Genomic DNA, 21436 nt, shown 5'->3' on the forward strand with positions numbered 1-21436 from the left:
ATTTGCTATAACGTACGTGTGTAAGACGGAGACAACACAGCGGGTGCGACGTCCTCTTAAACAAGATAATATCCATATAAATATTCCTAAGTATTAATATACGACGGCGGACGGTGCGCGTGTAAAAGCAAATAAAATATAAATTTGGTCGAATTTTTTGTAGAAAAAAATGTTTTTTGTACCTAAGTAGTTTATACATTATTTAAAAAATATTGTCTTAAATTATCTGTAAAAATGAAAAATCAATTCAGAAATGAGACATTTTTTGATTTCCTAAAAACTAGTGATTTTGACTTATTCTCTTTTAACCGCACATAACTGTATATATTATACACATAATTGATTTTAGAGATAAATATGTTTGATTTAATTATTGGTCATGTTTGAACTTTGAATAATTATTTTCCTAATATAATAAAACTTTACGTGAACTGTTGTAGTAATTTAGCTTAACTTTCTCAAAATGTGTTAATATTTATTATTGAAATAGTAAACATGTTTGAAGTACCGATATTTAGTACACCACATAGAATTGTAACATAGTTATATTGCTGTAAACAAAATATAATATGATTCCATGCACTAATAAACCAGTTTAATAATATAGATTAAACTAATATAAATGTATAAGTACTAACATCGATTATGTTAATTTATTGGTGGACAGGTGGGTACCTACCCAAAAATTTATATTTTATTAATGACAAATCACTTAAACTAATTTGATGTGGTTAATTTAGTTTCCTAGTCTATATATTATATTGTATAAACCTATTTCTGTTAATTATACATATTATAATATATAGGTAATATAATTTATATATTTTTTTTATCTTAGAGTTTACTAACGTTAATTTTTATATTAACAACAGCTCTCACCTTGATGTAATTTAAAATGCTCGTTTACTTCGTTCTGATCTTGTAGCACCGACATCAACGAATTTCGATCCTCGGTAAAATGAATGATGGGATATACAACTGATAATAAAACAAAATGTTTATAAAACGAGTAGGTATATTAAAAACATTATAGTATTACATACACATTAGTGCATCACATAAAATTACATATTAATATAAAATTATTCATTAATACTACAATAGTACACATAGTATGCTGACCATTTTTCTCCTTGCATTTCAACGCAGTCCCTTTTGTCAAATTGTCTTTTAATACTTTGGAAACATCTTGCAAGCGTTTTTCCGTAACTTGAGAACCATCTCTGGCCGTGGCCGTAATGAAAGAAAACAGAGTCAATGGTCTTCGGCAGTTGTGATTTGTTGATTCTATATTATATTATTAAATACAAATGAACATAATATTACTATAAATGCAAATTTCTTCATATTATACGAAAGCGATAATTGTAAACTATCAATGGAAATATTTATTATTAAAAGTAGATAGTTTTCCGTAGTTCAAAATAAAAGCTCTCGGTAATATAATCATTCAAAGAAAATAATTTAAAACAACACTGAGTGCCGAATTGAATCGAGCATTATCACATAATATATTTTGTCATCTTGAGTTAACTGTTTTATTTTAGCATTGACAGTGGTCCTAAAAATAATTGACCTCCATAACCTAAACAAACATAATTAGTAAAATTGATAATTTTAGTTATCTTAGTCGAAAGTTTTATTTATTTTTCATTTTATTTATTTATTTATTTCAGAGTAATTTAATTATAATGCAATAATAACAATAATAATATTAAGAGCTGATACGTATACCAACTGAGCTAAGCTCGTATATGGTATAGGTACGGAAAAGTTTAGTTCATAAGTTGGAAACGAACCGAAACATTTACGTATATAGTTCAAATAGTATGAATATACACTTTATTATTATTTATTATCGATTTTGTAACAACGAATCCTTTAACTTAATCTTGATGAGTTGTCTAAAATCTTAGGCTACTCGATTATGTAGAGCATTCAAATTGTTTTAAACCAAATTATTTCGAAGGCAGCTTTTTCATCTAAAAGGTTTTCTACTCCTTATCACTAATTAGTCGGAGAGTTCAAAAATAAAAGTTTGGAACATATCCGCCAGTTTAAGCTATAAATGTATAGGTATACCATATTTAACTTTTTTATACCACCATTTATAAATTATATGCGGTTTTTTTGTGTCAAATTCTATTTATATATATATTATTTTAGCCATATAGTATATACGCTATATCAGTATATCTCGGTGTCAGTGTACCTCAGTTCATAGACAAATCGGCGTCAGTGTACCTATAGCTTTGAGAAATAATTCGACTTATAGATAGACAAACACAAGTCACGGATTGGGTTTAGCACTTGGCATATTTTTTTTAACGTGGTTTAAGTTACATACACTCTAAACCCTTCTGAAATTTCCAAAAACAATCTCTGAGATTTTCGTCACATTCAATTGAGTTTTTGGGTGTATAACAAATGGCAACCATGTGCATACAAAAAAAAAACCTGGGTAAGTGGATGTCACTCTGCTGTATAGTAGGTTACAAGTGGATTACTGTATAATGGATAGTATTCAATTTGAATTCAATGATATAATATCATTGTATACGAAAAACGATTCCGAATGGAGACGATTTGTCAGTCTGCAGGATATTTTATATTATTATTATTTATTATAGCTTGTAAGTTGAATTAATATTATAAATTACAACAAAATAACTAAAATCGTTATTTTTATTTTTATTCGTTTCTTTGGTGATAAACAAAGCGTTAAAAATTAAAATCCCGTTTTTAGCAGTTTTTCGTAATTTTTCGGTGGTTTTTAATAACTATTGAGAAAATCAAAAAATGACCTCTTTAAAGTACCATCTTGATCCAATTTGCTAAAATTTAAGATATTATATGTTGAAATTGAAGCACGCCATAGAAATTTTGTATACAGGATAAAAATAAATAAAAATAAACACCATTGTAAAACCACTAGCTTCCTCGTTCCTCTCAGAATCTAAAATAATACAAATAATATTATAAAATTATAATCTGCAACCATGGCAACCATTTATAAACAAAAAAAAATTACGATTTCGAATATGGAAAAATCCTTTCTTATTGCATATCTAGCTAGAATGCTAGATCATTAGAGGAATCAACTATTGTAAATTTCAAGTTCGTACGTTTTGTAGTTTTCGATGCAGTGAATGAGTGAGTGGTATATCTACATCGTATTTGGTTTATATATATATATATATATATATAATTTTAATTTATGATTATATTATTATATAACTGTTATTTATTAAAAAATATATCAGTAGGAACATTTAATTTTATGTAAAACGTATTGTTATGATAGTTGTTTAGTATATTTATTATATCTTTACGAATTTACCCATTGATAGCCTTAAATTTTGAGTTACAGACCAAAAAACAATCTTATTTATACGTTTCACTTATAATTTTTTAACATGTACCAACCTTCTCCTATAGCTGCATAGGATAAGCTAATTTGATTAACAAACAATATACACTTATTGACTTGAAATTGATCCTGTTTATTAGTTATATTGTCTTAATTATATATTGTGGTAACAATCAATTTATTGTACCAATAAAATTAATTAATTTTGTGATACTCCTTTTAATTTTTATTAATCCAATAAATTAATTTAGTAACCCGATTAGTATTATCACTATATAATATATATTTATCGAATCAATAAACGCTGTGCAATATATTTGAAGGATATTGACATAGTTTAGTTATTTACCTACTTTATTATTTATAATTTTTCATTCCATCTTATGAACACGACGTTAGATAATACTTATGATAACGAATCGGTAATACGTACATCATCTATGTAAAAATTCCGTTAGGATTATTTCAGGGTAAATACCAACCTTTTATTTTTTGGTAAGCTAACACATAAGAACCCTTCTTTATTGCCGTAATAATAACTAATAAATAAACTATATTAATATACTTATATTATAAATAATAATATAATATAAATTAAATACTGCAATACCTGTAATCAATACGAAAATTAACTTAAAACAATAACATTTATTTACAAACGAAAAAAATAAAGAAAACATTCTTAAAGAGTAAGTTGATTGAATCATCGCGGAAGAAAAAAATGCTCAATGATTTGAAAGGAACTCAAAGTTAAGGATAAGGATTACAAACATTTGCTTCTTATTCTGGTTAATTATATTATTTATATTTATATTATATGATAATGATAAGTAACAAAAAGCTTAAAACGTATTCAAATTGAATAAAAAAAATTCAAAAATTACTTGTAAATAATTATTAGTTTTGAAATTTGATGTTAACCTAACCTATATACTTTGCATTTTTAATTCTTGCACTTTTCATAATAAAAACCACTGGTACTATTTGTATTAATCATTTTTTTAAATTTCAGATATACCTATAGTATTTTATACTTATATTTATTTTTATAAGATGAATAGTTATAGATTTTAATACTTGACATTTAAAAACAATACTTACGCTTACGGTTACTATCGAGGTTACTATAGATGATCTTAACATCATATTTGTACAAACAATTTTGAAAATATTATCTAAATTATTATATTTACTCACAAGTTACAACTGTACATACCTACGTAGAAATGATATATTAGGTACCTAAGTAATAAGTGTATCTACAACCATTGATTAAATATACATGTATATTTAATCAATGCTACAACATATTAAAGAAAACGGCATTCGAGCCAGAATTGTTTTCGAATGCGTTGATTTATTTCTGTTTCAGTGTTTCGTAATGCACTAAACCTAATAATACCATTATCCTGCGCCGAAGTATCTAAAATTCCGTCTTTTGGGTATTTAACTTTTGTTTTAATTTATTCGAATGACATTTTTTTTATTATTATTAAAATATAATATTATAATCTATATACAAATTAAGTACGATAAGTAATTTTGATTAAGGTTGCAAAACATAGCGAGAGTGACAGATTGGGATAGCACTCAGTAGTGCCTGCACCCGACAAATATAATTTAATTATAAAAGTTCAAAGTTGACAGTAAAAAAAAAAAAACAAGCAAAAATTGATTAATTCCTAGGTACCTACTCATGTTTTTTAACAAACACGTGAACAATCTAGGTAAAAATGTCCACGGAAAATATCTATATCCTAGGTAAAATTGTCCAAAATCAAAAATGTCGGAAGAATAATTGTCCAAATTAAACTGTCCTTGGCAAAGTTGTTTAGAATCAAAAATAGGATAAATACACAGGTGAAATTGAATTATTAATTAGGTATTAACTAAAAATATATTTACAACACTAATTTATATTTTAAAATATAAACAATTAATATATACCTATATTATATTTTATTTTTAAAAAGTCAGATAATTAATATTATTCATTCATTCATTCGTATGGCTATCAATATTATTAAAAATAGTCTTTATACCTACTACTTTGTCATAAAATTAAAAATAAATTTTCTGGTTTTCAAAAAATCAAAAAACCATATCATTAGCATATATAAACACATATATTACTTCCTTAAAATGTATTAAGGTCAATGATAAACATTTTAAAGATGTCCATATACTCCTTTCATTATTTTTATACCCTACACTTGTATCTTTTCTTCAGATCAACCAACATAAGTTTTTATTTTTTTTGGCGAATGTTGTCCAATTTCTCTTTGGCCTAATTTGACTAATTAATAAAAATTAATGAACTACCTAATTTTCTCTTTTATTCCATTTCGATACTCTTATTATTTTGATTTTGTATATTTTTGATATTGGGCTATTTTAATAATTTACCAAAGACATTTTTAAGTTTGAACAATTTCACCGACTCACAGTGAACATTCTTGATTTTGGACATTTTAACCATGGACATTTTTGGAGACTAAATATAGTGCCATAATTGCTTAAAAATTATGTTCATACCTACTATAGTTACTGCTACACCAGCAGATATTATAACGTATAAGTTTATCTGTCGTTGGCGTATCGACAATGACGCGTCCATTCGTCCAAACTTACTGCTCATAAAATATTATTTAGGTACGCTTGCAATTTTCATAAATATATTAAACTTATTTTCTTACGCACCGCACGCTCGGTTTCTTCGTAGGTTTAAGTACATAATAGAATTATTGTATTATTATAAATTTATAGTGTAGCTAAATCGGAATTTATAGGTATATAATATATAGGTATTATTTATAATAGTCGCGCGCAAATAATAGAAAGTATACGCTTCTACGGCTCTACATATAATAAGCCGAAGCCGAATTATTTGAATTCCTACTGTATAGGTACGCGCATTCTCCGGTAAAACAAATGCCGCCGATTGTTTTCTACTACGTTTCACTAAAAAATAAATAAATATAACACACTAATGATAATTAGGGTTGGTGCCCGCCCGCCCGCCCTCGGTAAGTTGCGTGTCGGCCGGCAGATCACGAACAGCCCGTAAACACACGACCCGGCCCGATATTATAATAGTTAGGTACCTTCCTATATACCGTTTACGTGCCTATATATGATGGGGTCTTTATTACCAACGAAACTCCGCAGTGTCTATAGATATAGGCAGTGTATTATTTATTATATACACATTACACACTGACTTGAAACTATATACGCGTATTGCCTCAAAACGCACGGCCTTCGACTTGACCTCAGATGTGAATATTTAACAAGTTTTATTGGTGTAAACGCACCTAAAATATTATAGTTGCTGTAATGTTTTCCGCCGTCATAATATACGTTGTCAGCTACCCCGCGTTTTTAATAATTACCTTCTGTACGACATAATATATTACATACCTATAATCTATATAGTAGGTACCTATATATGATATAATATACGCGAATGCCGTGAAATTACGATTCAAATTAACTTTTTACCGGTTATAAGTATATCGAAAAACTATACGCGACTGCTGCACGCCATAGATCATCTGTGTATTATTATAATACAGTGTTGAAATTTGAAAATAATATAAATAATGAAATAATATAAATATTTAATATAATATATCATATTAAATTATTATCCGCGAGTTTATGCTAGCATAATAACATACATGTATAAATCACTGTGGTATAATTATTATACTCACACCTACGACGAGGTTTTATAAATTAGATTACCTACGTACATTGTATATATATAATATAAACTGTATAGGTAGTTATTAACATTAGTATGGCATATAATAGACGTATAAGACATAGGTCATTATTGTACAACACCACAGCGATTGCGAATAATAGCTATAATGTCGTTATTAAAATATATCAAAGTGCTAACATTTACGAGAGATGTATGTTTTGAAGTTTGAACTTATAAACTTGAATAATTTAAAATGTGACATTTTGTTATATACACATTATTGAACTACCGCAGCTATAAACATCATAATATATTATACAAACAGATATAAAAATAAAATAATTTAATGTTTGACTGTTTAGAATAATCGATGTAATAAGTTATGATACCAATTTGAAACGCTTATATTAATAAATAACAAATACAGTCGAAATCACTATTACCTTGAATCTAGTTAAAATGATATATCGGTTAATGTTCCCAGAAAAACTCCCATGATTTACGTATATTGTCTACTGTAAATATAGTTCTAATGAAAAATCGGATACATTTATAAATTAAGAATTTTTTAACACGCTTTATAGTATTTATATATTTAACATTAATAAACGAGACAATGCGTTTTGCCAAATCAGATACAGTTGATAATAATAGTAATAATGGTGATAATATTATGTAAGAATTAGAATAATTAAGGTACCTATATCGTAAAAATACATTGGTACAACTAGAATTTACAACTGTAAATATTAATGTATGTAAGCCATATTTTAATTTTAATGTTAATGTCGATGTGTATACCATAACACTATAGTTGACTATACCTATAATATTATACAATAAGTACAGAAATGTTAAATTATATATGTATGAAAAACATATTTAAATTTTGGTTACAATAAAACAATACATTATTGTGTCGTCTCTAAAATTTCAATTTAACTGATTTCTATTCTGTATAAAATTGAAAATATTAAACTTGATAAATATTTATTGGATGAACTATGAAGCATGTTAAATTAGTTTAATATCAATATAGGAATAGTTGATTTACCCAGTTATTTACTTACTTATTGTAATGATAATACATATATTTTAACATTTCATATTGTTTAAGCGTATAAATTAAGTAGTAGGTAATATATATATATCTATTAGAAAAACCAATGTATCTAAAAGTATCTACATATAATTTGTATGTGTTATTTTAAACATTACGTTTTTGGGTTATGTATTTGACGAATGACGAGCATAGGATCATGTTATATTATATATAATATATACATAATAAATATACATATGTATACAAAGGAAACAGGATCCATTTTTATATATATAGAAATATTAATGTATTTATATATTATGTATAGTACTGTAGTAGGTACATACTTGAAGTAAAATAAACAAAACTCTATAACACGGCGATGCGTTTTTAATAATATTGAGAACAATATTGTTTATTGTATTCGAGCAATCATGCGTGTTTCAATATAAAAAGAGTTAAATTTAAATTAAATCGTTTGTTTTACGTAGGGTTTTAAGAAGATTGTTTTTATTTTTGAAGGCAACCACTTAATTTTTTTTTTTTAGTTTCTAAGCAATAAAAATAAGCTTCAGGTGTATTGTGAATTTGTCATAATCAAATTAGGTATGTATAGATAGGTAGGTATTATTATAAACTATATTACTATACTCACGGGAGATTATATTTAGTTTGAAAGTAGAATGAGATCCGTTCTCCATTTATCATATTACACACCACGCGTTTCCGGCGGTTGTGCCGCAGTCTCAATAGTTGTGTCTGTTCAGTAGTATCGTATATGACGGGATTTCTTACAGGTACGACAAGCAGTCATCAAACGAAAAACAAAAAAAATTCTTCAAAATAAAAAACGATCTCTCATAGCACAATAAGATGATAATATTATTATCGTATTTATCATGAATGCTCTAGCTGAGGTTTTGAACCGTGGTCGTCGGTCCCAATAGAAACATCCATGACGGGATAACAATATGTTATATTGGCACACGTAGCGGTGTATAATTATTATTACTGTTAGACAATATTTACACGGTATGGCTCTTCGCCGGCGATCGAACGGCGAAGGAATGATTTTCGTCGGATACGCGCGGGCCGAGAGCCGCCGCGTGGTACCCGCCCACATTTATCAGGTGCGCCGCTAAACGAAGCGACTGTTGTTGTTATTATTATTATTATAACTGTGGTGGGAATCCGTTTGTGGCCGAAAATCCGCAGACCAAAATTATTATCGATAGGATTCGGCACGAACCACCGTCGCACAATCACTCGATCGATCGTTTATATATTTTAATATAAGCGTATAATATATACCTATAGGTACTACCTCCGCCCGGTCCACAAATCTGTCGATTATCTGCAGTACAATATGCACGCATTTACACTACTACTATGATAATATTATTGTAGTACCTACTGAAGTGTGTAAAATGTGTCTATTATATTATTGTTCTTACGGTTTTTATTCATCCGATTTCGGACGAACCCTATATTATCTGACTACGCATTTGAAACGTATAATATAGATATATCATAGTGTTGTTGTCGCAGCTTTGCAACCGTTACAATCGATTTTTATACAGGTTAAAACCCTATAGATACCGTAATCAATGGTGCATTTGGGGGGGGGGGGGGCTTGGGAGCTAAAGCACCCACCGTTCCGCATATTGAACCTTTTTTTTTTAATAATAAAATACTTAGATATTACAAATCCTACGTAAAACTAAACGTATATGTTCAGTATACCTATAATTATAGACCACTACCAAAAAATAGGTTAAATTTGTTTCTACCCCAAAGTTGTTCATGATAATAGTACCTAAGAAGCTTTATTATCAACTTAGCGCCAACCATAAAAAACATCCTAGATCCACCGCTGACATTAATTTTGCAATAAAATATATGTATAGATACCTATGTATATGCCTACTGCCTACTAAGCATATAAGATGAAGCTATAAATCGGCTACTCTACAATTTAATATACCTAGTTAATTATTATAATATTATGGTTCGTTGGTACTAAATATGTGTTTATACGATTTATTTTTAATATATTATAACACATTGACACACGTAGGCAGTTATTTATAATGTACCTATAATACAAATGATATGTGTACCTACTTATTACTTACGATGTATAAAACAACGAAACCGTTTCTGTTTTAATCACAAATCACTGCGATGTAGATGAGAACTTAAACGATATTCCACCCACAATAATCATACAGTGCACTATTTGAGTATGCCGTATATCGTATATTTTGTTCAAATATGAATATTTTATCAGATGTTTATCATTACTATTGTGACAAACAACGTTTCAAACCTACATGAGTTGAAGAATTATATAATAAAAACTGACGTGAATGTATTATAATAATGAACTCGCTGGAATATAATATTTACGAATGTGTACGAATGATGAAGCACATTATATTATTGTATTTTTCAAAGTATACGTTTGAACGTTTTATAAAACAAATTGTATCTAACTATATATTTTTCGGCGTCACGTGCGATAGTACATTTCCTCACGGGTCCGTATTGTGCAGAGTTAACAAAGAGAGTGCGCCTATACGCGCTTGTCGCTTCATTATGTATTAGTATTTACTATTTATTATTTAATTTATATTTGTGTATAGGACATATAGTCATATAGGTACCGACTATATACTAAGGTACGTACAACACTACAACGTACGACAATGGAGAATTATTGAAACGAAACGCTCGGACAAAACAACTAAACGTAAACACTAACAATAACATAGTGTTTAGAATTTTTTTATCTCCGTAGAATTATAATAAGTGGATACCCAGTTTATGAAATACGCAATAATATTATTTTTTACTATACCTATGTATTTGTGGTGAATTTGATTTTAATCATTTACACTATAGGACCACTTATATAGATTCCTATAAAATGTCGTTGTTGTCTCTCGTCGGTATGACGGTATAGGTCCATCAGACTATATATAGGTCCAATAATAATACGAAATTTACATGTTAATAATAAATTATTAGACTACTTATTACAATACTCGAATGTCAAAGGATTTCCTTAAAAACATTATAACGTATTCCCGAAGACTGTTAATGCTAATACCTAATATAGAGACAATAATATTACATTGATGTATAGGTAGTGACTGAATCGCCAATACTATAAAAATAGTAATATAGAACTATTATAATAAGTAGTTATACATAGTATAATATGATAATATAATACATAGTTATTAGTTACCTTCCTACCCACTCAGCCACTTGGTGTACGCTGTACGCGCCCAATAATCGTGATCCGATCCTATAATAGAAGTATAAAATCCTTTGTAGATCCGTTCGCCGGCAGCAGATAACGAGTTTTGGTAATTTTTTTTTTTATGTTTAAAGCGGGCAAACAACTCAACTTTATTATAATATATGAGTGGTAGCGCACACCCGCGACGACTGTATACCCACGTTGCAGAAGCTAGTTGCCACTGTGCAATTATACTATGTATATAATATTATAATAATTATTATAATGGCGTACGTATAAGACAATTTTGCTACCTATAGTGTCATATTGGCGATTGTGCAATCTAGTGAATGGTGCCCAAGGGGGGGGGGGGGTATTCACGGTTTCAAAAACCTTGCGATTATTTTTTTGGATAGACCGAGCTGCACTCGGATTTGTCTTCCAAACGTGGTAAAAGTCGCTTTTAAATTAAACATCGCTGTCATTAGTAGAAGTGAGCAAAGTGAGTGTCTGATGTAGGGAACAGGTAGGTATTAATAATATCGGGTAGACACCAAGTGAACTTCGTATTAATATATTTATTAACGGAATAACAGTAAGAGTATTTTAATAATTAATATAAACGGCTTAATTGATTTGTACTTCGACAACTATTTTATGTTTACTAAAACCTGATATAGTATCATAAGATTACTGATCAAATTACAGTCTACAACAGTGCAATATTTTGCAACTATAATATATATTCCAAATTAGTTCTTTGAAAAATAATTAATCATTATTATGTATTCGTCAATTAAACCATACAGTATGTATAGATGGTTTGAAAACCATAAAATGTTTTTGGAGATTTTCATGACATTATGACAACATGTACATGCAATAATTATATATAATACCCATGTAGAAATTCTAAGAATTAATATTACACTAGACCTTCAAAAATCCCATATTGTTACAGTATGTGATCACCACTTTAAATTGGCTTTAGACTTTTTACTTTTTAGACATACTGTATACTGTAACATTATGACATGAGTATATAATTATAAAAATATAATGTTATAATATAGTTGTAACTTGTAGAACAGTATCGTGATTTTTTTTAAATTATTCACAAATCAGACCTTGTTAAATTATACTCACAATATTATTATTATATTGATGATTGATACATGGCCAGAAGGAAAGTATGAATCACTTATTTTATGTTTTGATACCATTTTATTTTATTTTATTACAACAATAACCAAACATGTATTACTCAGAAACTACCTAAGTAGAATATTAAATAGTGTTGAAATAATTTTAAAAAAAAAATACAAGTACTACAGGATATACGATGCATACCTAGTGTTGGGTCTCGTTGCATAATATAATGGCAGAGATTTTATATAAAAATTGATCCTCAATCTCCTCAGTCTTATTTTGTTAAATTTAAAATTTATCTAAACGCAAACAGAAGATGTCAACATTATATTAATTGACAATTGTATATAACTAATAATTTAGCAAACAGATTAGATAGTTTACTAAAGACGAGTAGGTATTTGTTTACATTTGACATTTTACAAAAATTACATGTGAATTAAAAAATGTATAACATTGTTTTCAATTGAAGTTTTTAGAATCATTAAGTTACCATTTTCTTTTTCAAGCACTTTTTTTTAAAAAAATGCGTTTATGATAGTCGATAGACATACCTAGGTATATTATCTAATAAACAAAACAAGTCGACCATAAAAATATAATTAAAACAATTCCAATTTAGATTAATATACACGCATACAGGATCTCTGTTTTCTGTTTAATATTTTAATTTTATTTAAAACATCATAAAATCATAAATAAGCGTTGAATGAATAAACTAATTAGGTAAGCCACGTTACGACATAATATAGCTGTCTGTTCAAATTCCATTCAATAACTTACTTTTAGAAACCTTTTTTTTCCTTGTGAACCGCTAACATCTGGGGGGACTGATTTTGCGTTAGCATTACTCCCCCTCCTACCACTGAATCATTCATTGAAAACTTAAACAAAAAAAACTGAGAAAAACCTCAAATTGGTGGTAACTGGTAGACGAGGCATGCCCCGCGCTTTGCCAAACCTTGCAATAACTTTAGGAACCTAAAACTTTAGGAACATGCAGATATTACTCGATGCAAATACCATCCTTACAAGAAACCTCTCATATTGAGTGAATTCCACACGCGTTTATCCTCACGCAGAATGCAGATGCAATGATATTGTTGTACATACACCATACTATAGTTTAAGGCAGTATGTTACCATCGTGATCCTGCAACTATTTACAACTTGTACGGTAAAAATATACATACATATATATATTTTATATCTATATCATGTATATACCAGATTCCAATTAATCTTGGGACGAGCGCTGATTATATGTATCTCAATTTCAAAATTAAAAATAAAATGTACCACGCGTGATCGATTGCAGTTGAGATAAAAAAAATATACACATATATAGTCCAAGCAGAATGTACATAATATATAATTATTATAATTATTAACATCGTATAGGATCTTGCAACAATATATTATTTTAATACACGATGCCATATCGAGCAATGGATCTGCGAATCTACATAGCAGAAGTGCGTATATATTATTATTGCGATCTAAGTTTATATAGCGACGACAATAATATTTGGTATATATATAACGCGTGAGCGTTGCTGTGCGTGAATATTAAAAACTGGCAATCTTGGCCGCCCAATAGGGCGAGTCGCGATGTGTATATGTTATAATTGATAATGATTTCCGATTAGATTCGCATTGAAATACGTTCCAGGGATTTAGAAAAAATATATTATTTTACACGTACACAATTTTCTTTTTACAACGATAATAATTATAATAATATAAGGCATAATATTATAATGTATCTACGTAATAATACGATAGTGCTATTGTTTCTCGACGTACATAGGTACCTACAAGAGTGCACACAAACGTTTAGAAAACACGATTCTGTGTTCACACTATCCAAACAGACACGCTGACACATACGGTTAAGTAAATTCCGCATATATAGGTGGGCACAGCCACTTGTAAAATATATCGACCTACTCGTAAAGTCGTAACACATATGTATTATTATAATATGTGGTTCGACTCGGCGTATTGAAATCCTATAATATATAACATACACTTACGGTTACGACGGTATAGGTATACGGTATACGTATAACGTTGTGAAACCGCGACGTATCCCCTTGTAGTGTAGTGAAATATATTATTATATTATGAAGTCTCCATGGATATTTTACGATAACGAGTAATATAATTTCCCGAACAAACGTTTCAGACTTAACGTGTCCAAAATTAATCGGACAAACGGCGGCGGCGCATACAGATGACGATATAGGCGTAGGTACATCAGTCGGAATACGAAATTCGATGGCTGTAGTGCACAGTGTATATGTATATAATATTCCGATATTCGTATGTATATATGATAGGCGTACACGCCATAAACATTCAAATAATTTTATCGTATCGCTGTTATTATTGTTATAGCCCGAACACTATTATGTGTGTATAAAACAAGCATTCCGTCGTTTCCTCAATAATATATTCTTCTCCTTTTTTTTCGTCACACGTTCGTTATAAATCCTTTGTTCATTGTTTTATTTCGCTTGTCATATATCACTTATAATACTCACATGTATTACCTGTATTCTAGTGTAACGGTCGATCGATAATACGACTTTATTACATTCACAACTGACAGCGCGTACTGATAGGTGATACTATATAATAGCCTTCTCGATAATACATCAATACGTATGTAAATATGTGATAATATTATGTCGTCGATGCGATAACGCACTCTCTGGTATATTTTACTACTATGATCATGTTTTACAACATGGGTACTTACCTATAATACCTATTGTGTATGGCGTATGCGATCAATATCGCAAAGTACGCTTTTCAGAGTTCAGAGTGTGATGTATTCTTAATTTTTGTTTTAATATTATGAAAGCCGAAAGGCGTTTTTATCAAACGTGGTGTTGTTTATCAATTATCATACATTTGACAAACCATTTATATATAGAACATATATTTATACTACGACAGAGTTATTGTTATGATTAAGGTAAAAATGAGAAAATAAAACTTAATTTTTTCGTGATAATTATAATATTAGAATCTAGAATCTCGAACCTAACTTAATGTAATTTTTCAATCGTGGAAATACATGTATCAAACTATCGACCTGTAAATTTGGATTGTATAAGGTGGCGTGAGACCAAACTTTTGCAATGCATAAGTACACCTACTTTGAAAATATTAGCGTTGCGAGTTTCTATATCTCGTATACATACATATTATTATTATGATGGTGCAGTATATTATAGTGTAGGTATCAGACTTTTTTTAGATGTTTTGCTAGTGTGGATAAATATTAAATATAGTATTTAGTATATTCGTCATCATCATCGTTATTATATCGGAGCTATTAGCTACCATACTGTATATTATAAAAACATTTTGCGTAAATATTACGATATAAGTAATATCTAGGTGGCCGCAGCACCTATATATACATGCGATTGAATGGCCGACGTTTCTTTGAATGTAATTTATTTTAATTCATTCAGTGTCGTTTGTTGATTTGCGTCGTGTCCAACGTCGTACTTCTAATACATAATATTATTTTACATGACAACAAATAGACCGACTTGTATTGTGGCACTTCAGTGTGACGTGCGTGCTTTGGAACCGTAAATATATTTTCATATTATTATATAATATATTTTACTTCAATACCTGGTGTTCGATTTTCTCGTGTTTTTAGTTGTCACTTGTTACAGACTATATTATACAGGAGAATTTATTCCACAACAGGAACTCCAATTTGTAGAAAATATGGAGCAGATAAAGACAAATCACACCATAATGGTTATATGAATATCAGAATATAGTTAATTAACTTCTCTCAGACAATCCTGATCAAGGGGGTATAATTATATAAAATATATAAAAGTGAGTGAGCTATCTACAGAGAATCGAGATTTTTCGAGTATATTTCTAAAACCAGTAAGCCTGGCTCCCTGGTCCAGACTACAGGCTGCCTGGAACGAAGTTGGGCGTAGAGGTAAAGCCATAGACATATTATATTGTAAATAATAATTTCTGATGCACTTATACTGATGAGTGAGGGGGTTGGACAATCAGCCGAACTGAAATCTAACATCTTAAACACCTCATATAAACAATTTTTCACACATGCGTCATGATATGAAAATAAAAAATATTTATAATATTCATATTTATAATAATTTTATTTTCTATATTAATGATTATAAATATATAATAAAAACAAATTATTTTTGAGCAGTGGCTCACCGGGAAAGTATCTGGTATCACACCGGCCCAGTCCACCCCTGGGTTTGTCCGTTTAATTTTGGACGCGTTAAGTATGAATTTCATAATATAACTAAAAAATTTAAAAAAATCTATTATAAACACAGTTACTTTTTAGTTTTTATAGACATTATAATTTTAAATTTAGACGAAATTACATATTAAAACTAAGAATAACGATTTTAGTTATTTTGTTGTCTAACTTAATAATTTCCTCCAGTTTAAATCGTTTAATTAATTACTTACCATACATTATTAAATATTAAAAACCAAATGACTTAGTTATATAGGTAGAAAAATCAAAATAATCTTAAAAAAGAAATCAGTAGAAAAAATATGTCTTCCTATTTTCGACATTAAAAATAAAATATGTGTCGAATACATTAACACATATAATACAAAAATCATTTTAGCTACCTACAAATACCTATAAATAAAAACTTATATAATAATTATATTAAAATAAATCATTAACCAAGTGTTATTTGTATTTTATCTATAAAAATATATTTTTATATTTATTATTTTCAAATTATCACTTTTAGCTTTTTGAACTTTTCAATTCCAAAATCGTGTAGGTATTCAAATAAAATTTTGGAGTTGAGAATATTTACACCTATTAATTATAAATATTCAACAACCGGAGATTGAAAAAACGACAACGATGTTTGTAAGTCTTAAAATTAAATTTAAGCCCCTAAAGAATATGAAAACAAATTTACTTTAAACATCGACTCTTTCGGCGGAATCTGTGACGTGTGTTCAATGCGACGTTGATATGAGGAAACATTCCAAAATACAGAACTTAAAATATTGTGATTTATGAAGAAAAACAATTACACGGAACGTCGTAAGTTTTTTGCTCATATCTGCTTTGCTTATTGAAATTTTAAAATTTTTAATCGACTGTGTCTTTTGCAACGACGTTGAGATTTGCCATAGAATATATATGATAGATATTATATTAGGTACGTATGTAATGCAACTTTTTATATCAAAGAGTTCCGTGTTAAGAAACAATTTGTTCATTGAAATTTGATATCATAATAACCAAAATGATTTTGAATTTTAATAATATGATATATTATTTAAATTATTATTTTCGTTTATTAATATAATTATTGATTAAGATGGTGAATAGATATCAGAAGTACAAGCATATTTTTATAAAAGTATATTGTATAGTCAATACATCGATAATTAATTGTTGATTAGCTATGTACCGACATTTTTAATATATTATAGTATATGCTAACTCGGCACGATGCAGTGTAAATAACCTGGTGGTAAACGGTAAAAAATATCCAAAGGATCAAAAAATAAATTTAAAAAATAGATTAAAACGGAATCATATTGCAATATTAGTAAATACTAAAAATGTCCGATTTATATTCCTAATAAAACATCCAAATATCCAATATAGATAGGTAGTATTATAAAGATATTATAGGTATTTCATAATGCGTTATTATATTATACAATTTTATTACACCTTTTTCAAACATAGGTATTATATATATTTTTTTTAAATTGTTCTTTCATTCGGAAGTTTATCCTAAGACTTTTTTCCCCGGACATTTTATCCTGATGCCGAAAAGGACTGGAACCTGGACCTGGGACCTTGGACTACAAAGGCCGCCGCTTTGGGAACAGCAAGGTTGCGGCGTATCGTTTTAAATCGATATCCGGAATCACGTGTATTGCATATTTACATTTATAGCAACGCATAGTCTTATCATAATAACGGTCGCTCGTGCCTACATAATATGGACGTTTCATTCGCTTGAAAAGTTCAGTACTATATAGAAACTCAGTGAGCCACACCTCGCAGGTGGCGATGCGCCGTATCTCGATCGTCTTTCTTTGATTCTTTGATATCACATCACAACGTTATTTGCAGCTGGTAGGTACGCCAAGGCGTGAAGTTCATGCTGTACCTATACGTAACGTCATGTTTTGTTAACCGGACCGGAAAAATTAACAAAAACATTTTGTTTGTGAAGGCTGGTCGAAATGACTATACGAAAATGTCGCTTCATTTTGGTTGAGTTAGTTATAATATTATAAACATTAAAACTGTGTACACACCATTACCTATCTGTTAATTATAAAATTAATGCTTGACTGCATTAAGTATAAATTATTATTTAACTTGTTTTCCCAATAACTATAACATATATTGTATAAAGTTAAATATGATTTATGACTATCAAAAACTAACATTTTAAATTATATAAGGAGAAAGCAGCAAAAAAAACAGAACCGGGGAGCTAATATTTCAGTATATATTATAATTGATAATAATACTGTGACTGAGAGTATTTTGCAGGTACGCCGCCGGGCCGCCAATTGTATACATTTGGTATAAGTTTGGTGTAGTGTATACCCGAGTAATTAAATGAAAATGCAAGTAGAAAATTAATGCAGTGACAATCGCGTTTTACTCGGACTAACTGACTATATTATTATACAGCTGGTAATTATACGTTTATATTGTATGATCATAGTGTATGTTCGATACACGTACGATGCCCAATTAGGATAGAAAAATAAAGACAGCATTTCAAAATCTTTTTGATCGCCAACCCTTCGTAAGACGAGTGCCTATCATAATGCGTAGTAGTTTTTCGTGATTTATGTGGTCTTTCGTCAATGATTTTTGGTTTTCTAAAAACGCTGCCGCCAATGTCTGTAAATTATATCGCTTAGTGATTACGCGAGACGCGAGTATAATAAATTAATATAATATGTACCCACAGGACTACAGCGCCACAGGATTCGTTTGTAATTTATTGTTTTTAATTAAACGTAAATCAAACACACGAGATCTCTATTCTCCAAACCGAATATACACATTAATTATACTGTGTGAATACCTACATTGTAATTATAAAAATCGATTGTACCTATACACACATGCGCGTGCCAGATGAAATATTCCATATGACCATATCAATGAACTAATGTGCGATCAGAGAGAAATACGAGCGAAATAATTGAATTTATTCAGAAAAAAAAATACGAACAATATTACCATCGAGTCGTAGATGTGCACAGAGGTATGTAAACTGCGAGACAATTTGTTTATAGGTTCCGTCTGCTTATGGAATTCTAGCATAAGTTGCGAGAACACTGTATATTATTATTTATTATATCTACGGGACGATTCATTTCGATCAAATCGATCAATACCTAATCGGATTTTGTAATCAATTTGCGGCCACAGTGTTTTTTCTGAACGTCACTTTCTTTTCGTACCGTTTGTAAACGCTTTACAGTATTCATAATATATAGGAATATGAGGTATAGGTACCACGTTCATTTGTTTATCAATTATCATATGTTCAACGAAGATGATTATGCGCGAAATATTGTTATTGCTACAGTTATCATTATTTCTTTGTAGGTAGGTAGTAGGTACGTTCGTCCCGACGTCCTCGTGTAGTTATTGAAATATTGACTGTTGTTACTTGTTATACACTTATAAAATACAGTTATTATACGGAGTATATAATACATTAATACTATTAGTTATTACGATTTATTTAATCTAGATGTATAACGAACCTACACAATACACATAATTTTTCAAAGGTGGGCATAACCTGTTAAAAAAGTATTTTTAACTTAACTAGTTAATTTTTTTTGTTTTTAACTTATTAACTTACTCAGTTACAATTTTAATTGTTGTAACTTAACTTTTTATAGTTAATTATCATTGTCGTGCAGTTAAGTTAATTTTCTTTTCGAGTCATGCGTAATCAACTAGACAATTATACTGATTTGTCGACACTTTTACGATTTTGGTCATTTATTTTCGAATAATATATTATAATAATCTAATTTTTTACACAGTGTTAAACAACTTAGTAAATATTTGTGTTTAACAAAATACTATGGCAGTTTATAAACTGCTACCAGCTTCTACAACCTAATTTTATATTTTATTTTATGTTTTTAATTTTTTTAATGCATTCTGCACCTAGTGCTGGTGACCAAGACATAGTGTAATAAAATAGATGCCAGTGATACCTACCTGATTGTTTAATTAAATTATTTACACGATTACAATGATAAAAGGTTTATGAAGTATATACATCCGCTATCCGCATGATATTAGTTTGAACTATGAGTATATATTAGTTTTATGAACTATATAAAATGTTAACGGTTCATCGTTAAATAAATTGCGGATGTTTTTCAAAAAGCCATGAATAATTCCTATTTTATATCACATAGGTTGATCTAGCAACTGCTATGACAAATGTGCAAATTTTTTTTAAACATAATTTGTTTAGAAAACGTCCAAAAAAGAGTACATTTTAAGACTGTGCGTCTTGATAACAAACAATTTATATTAAAGTATACAATTAATAATAATACACTTTAATTATATTATATTAAATTATATTAATATAATATGATAATCAAAAATAATAATTGTAGTAAAATATATAATATTGCAAAATATTTAACACCTATATGGCTATATCTAGGTTATAAGCTACACTAAAATCGGTATACATACCAATAACATATTATAATATGATGTGTATAATGTATATAAAATATAAAGATTAATAATATTATATTGTTTTAAATACTACGCGCAAACCTAAGGTTTTACCCGGTGTATAGGCAGTGCTCGAATTGGGGGGGGGGGGG

The 21436-nt window shown here is 29.0% G+C and overlaps 1 protein-coding gene across 2 annotated transcripts in view; it reads right to left on the minus strand.

Moving 5' to 3' along the window:
- The window catches only part of LOC100573179, a 25579-nt gene that overhangs the window by 2478 nt on the left and 1665 nt on the right, over window positions 1–21436 (minus strand). The window contains exons 1-3 of one of the 2 annotated variants that reach the window (XM_003244307.4): window positions 8777–9196; window positions 1123–1287; window positions 880–978 (exon numbers count right to left, since the gene is read on the minus strand). In XM_003244307.4, coding sequence (XP_003244355.1) covers window positions 880–978; window positions 1123–1287; window positions 8777–8822 — 310 coding nt within the window. In that variant the 5' untranslated portion in view covers window positions 8823–9196. Of the gene's footprint in view, window positions 1–879; window positions 979–1122; window positions 1288–8776; window positions 9197–21436 lie in introns of those variants that run through there. The other variant, XM_016804190.2, reaches the window with a different exon arrangement.

This window comes from Acyrthosiphon pisum, chromosome A3 (assembly GCF_005508785.2).
Source record: "Acyrthosiphon pisum isolate AL4f chromosome A3, pea_aphid_22Mar2018_4r6ur, whole genome shotgun sequence".
Lineage (NCBI taxonomy): Eukaryota > Metazoa > Arthropoda > Insecta > Hemiptera > Aphididae > Acyrthosiphon > Acyrthosiphon pisum.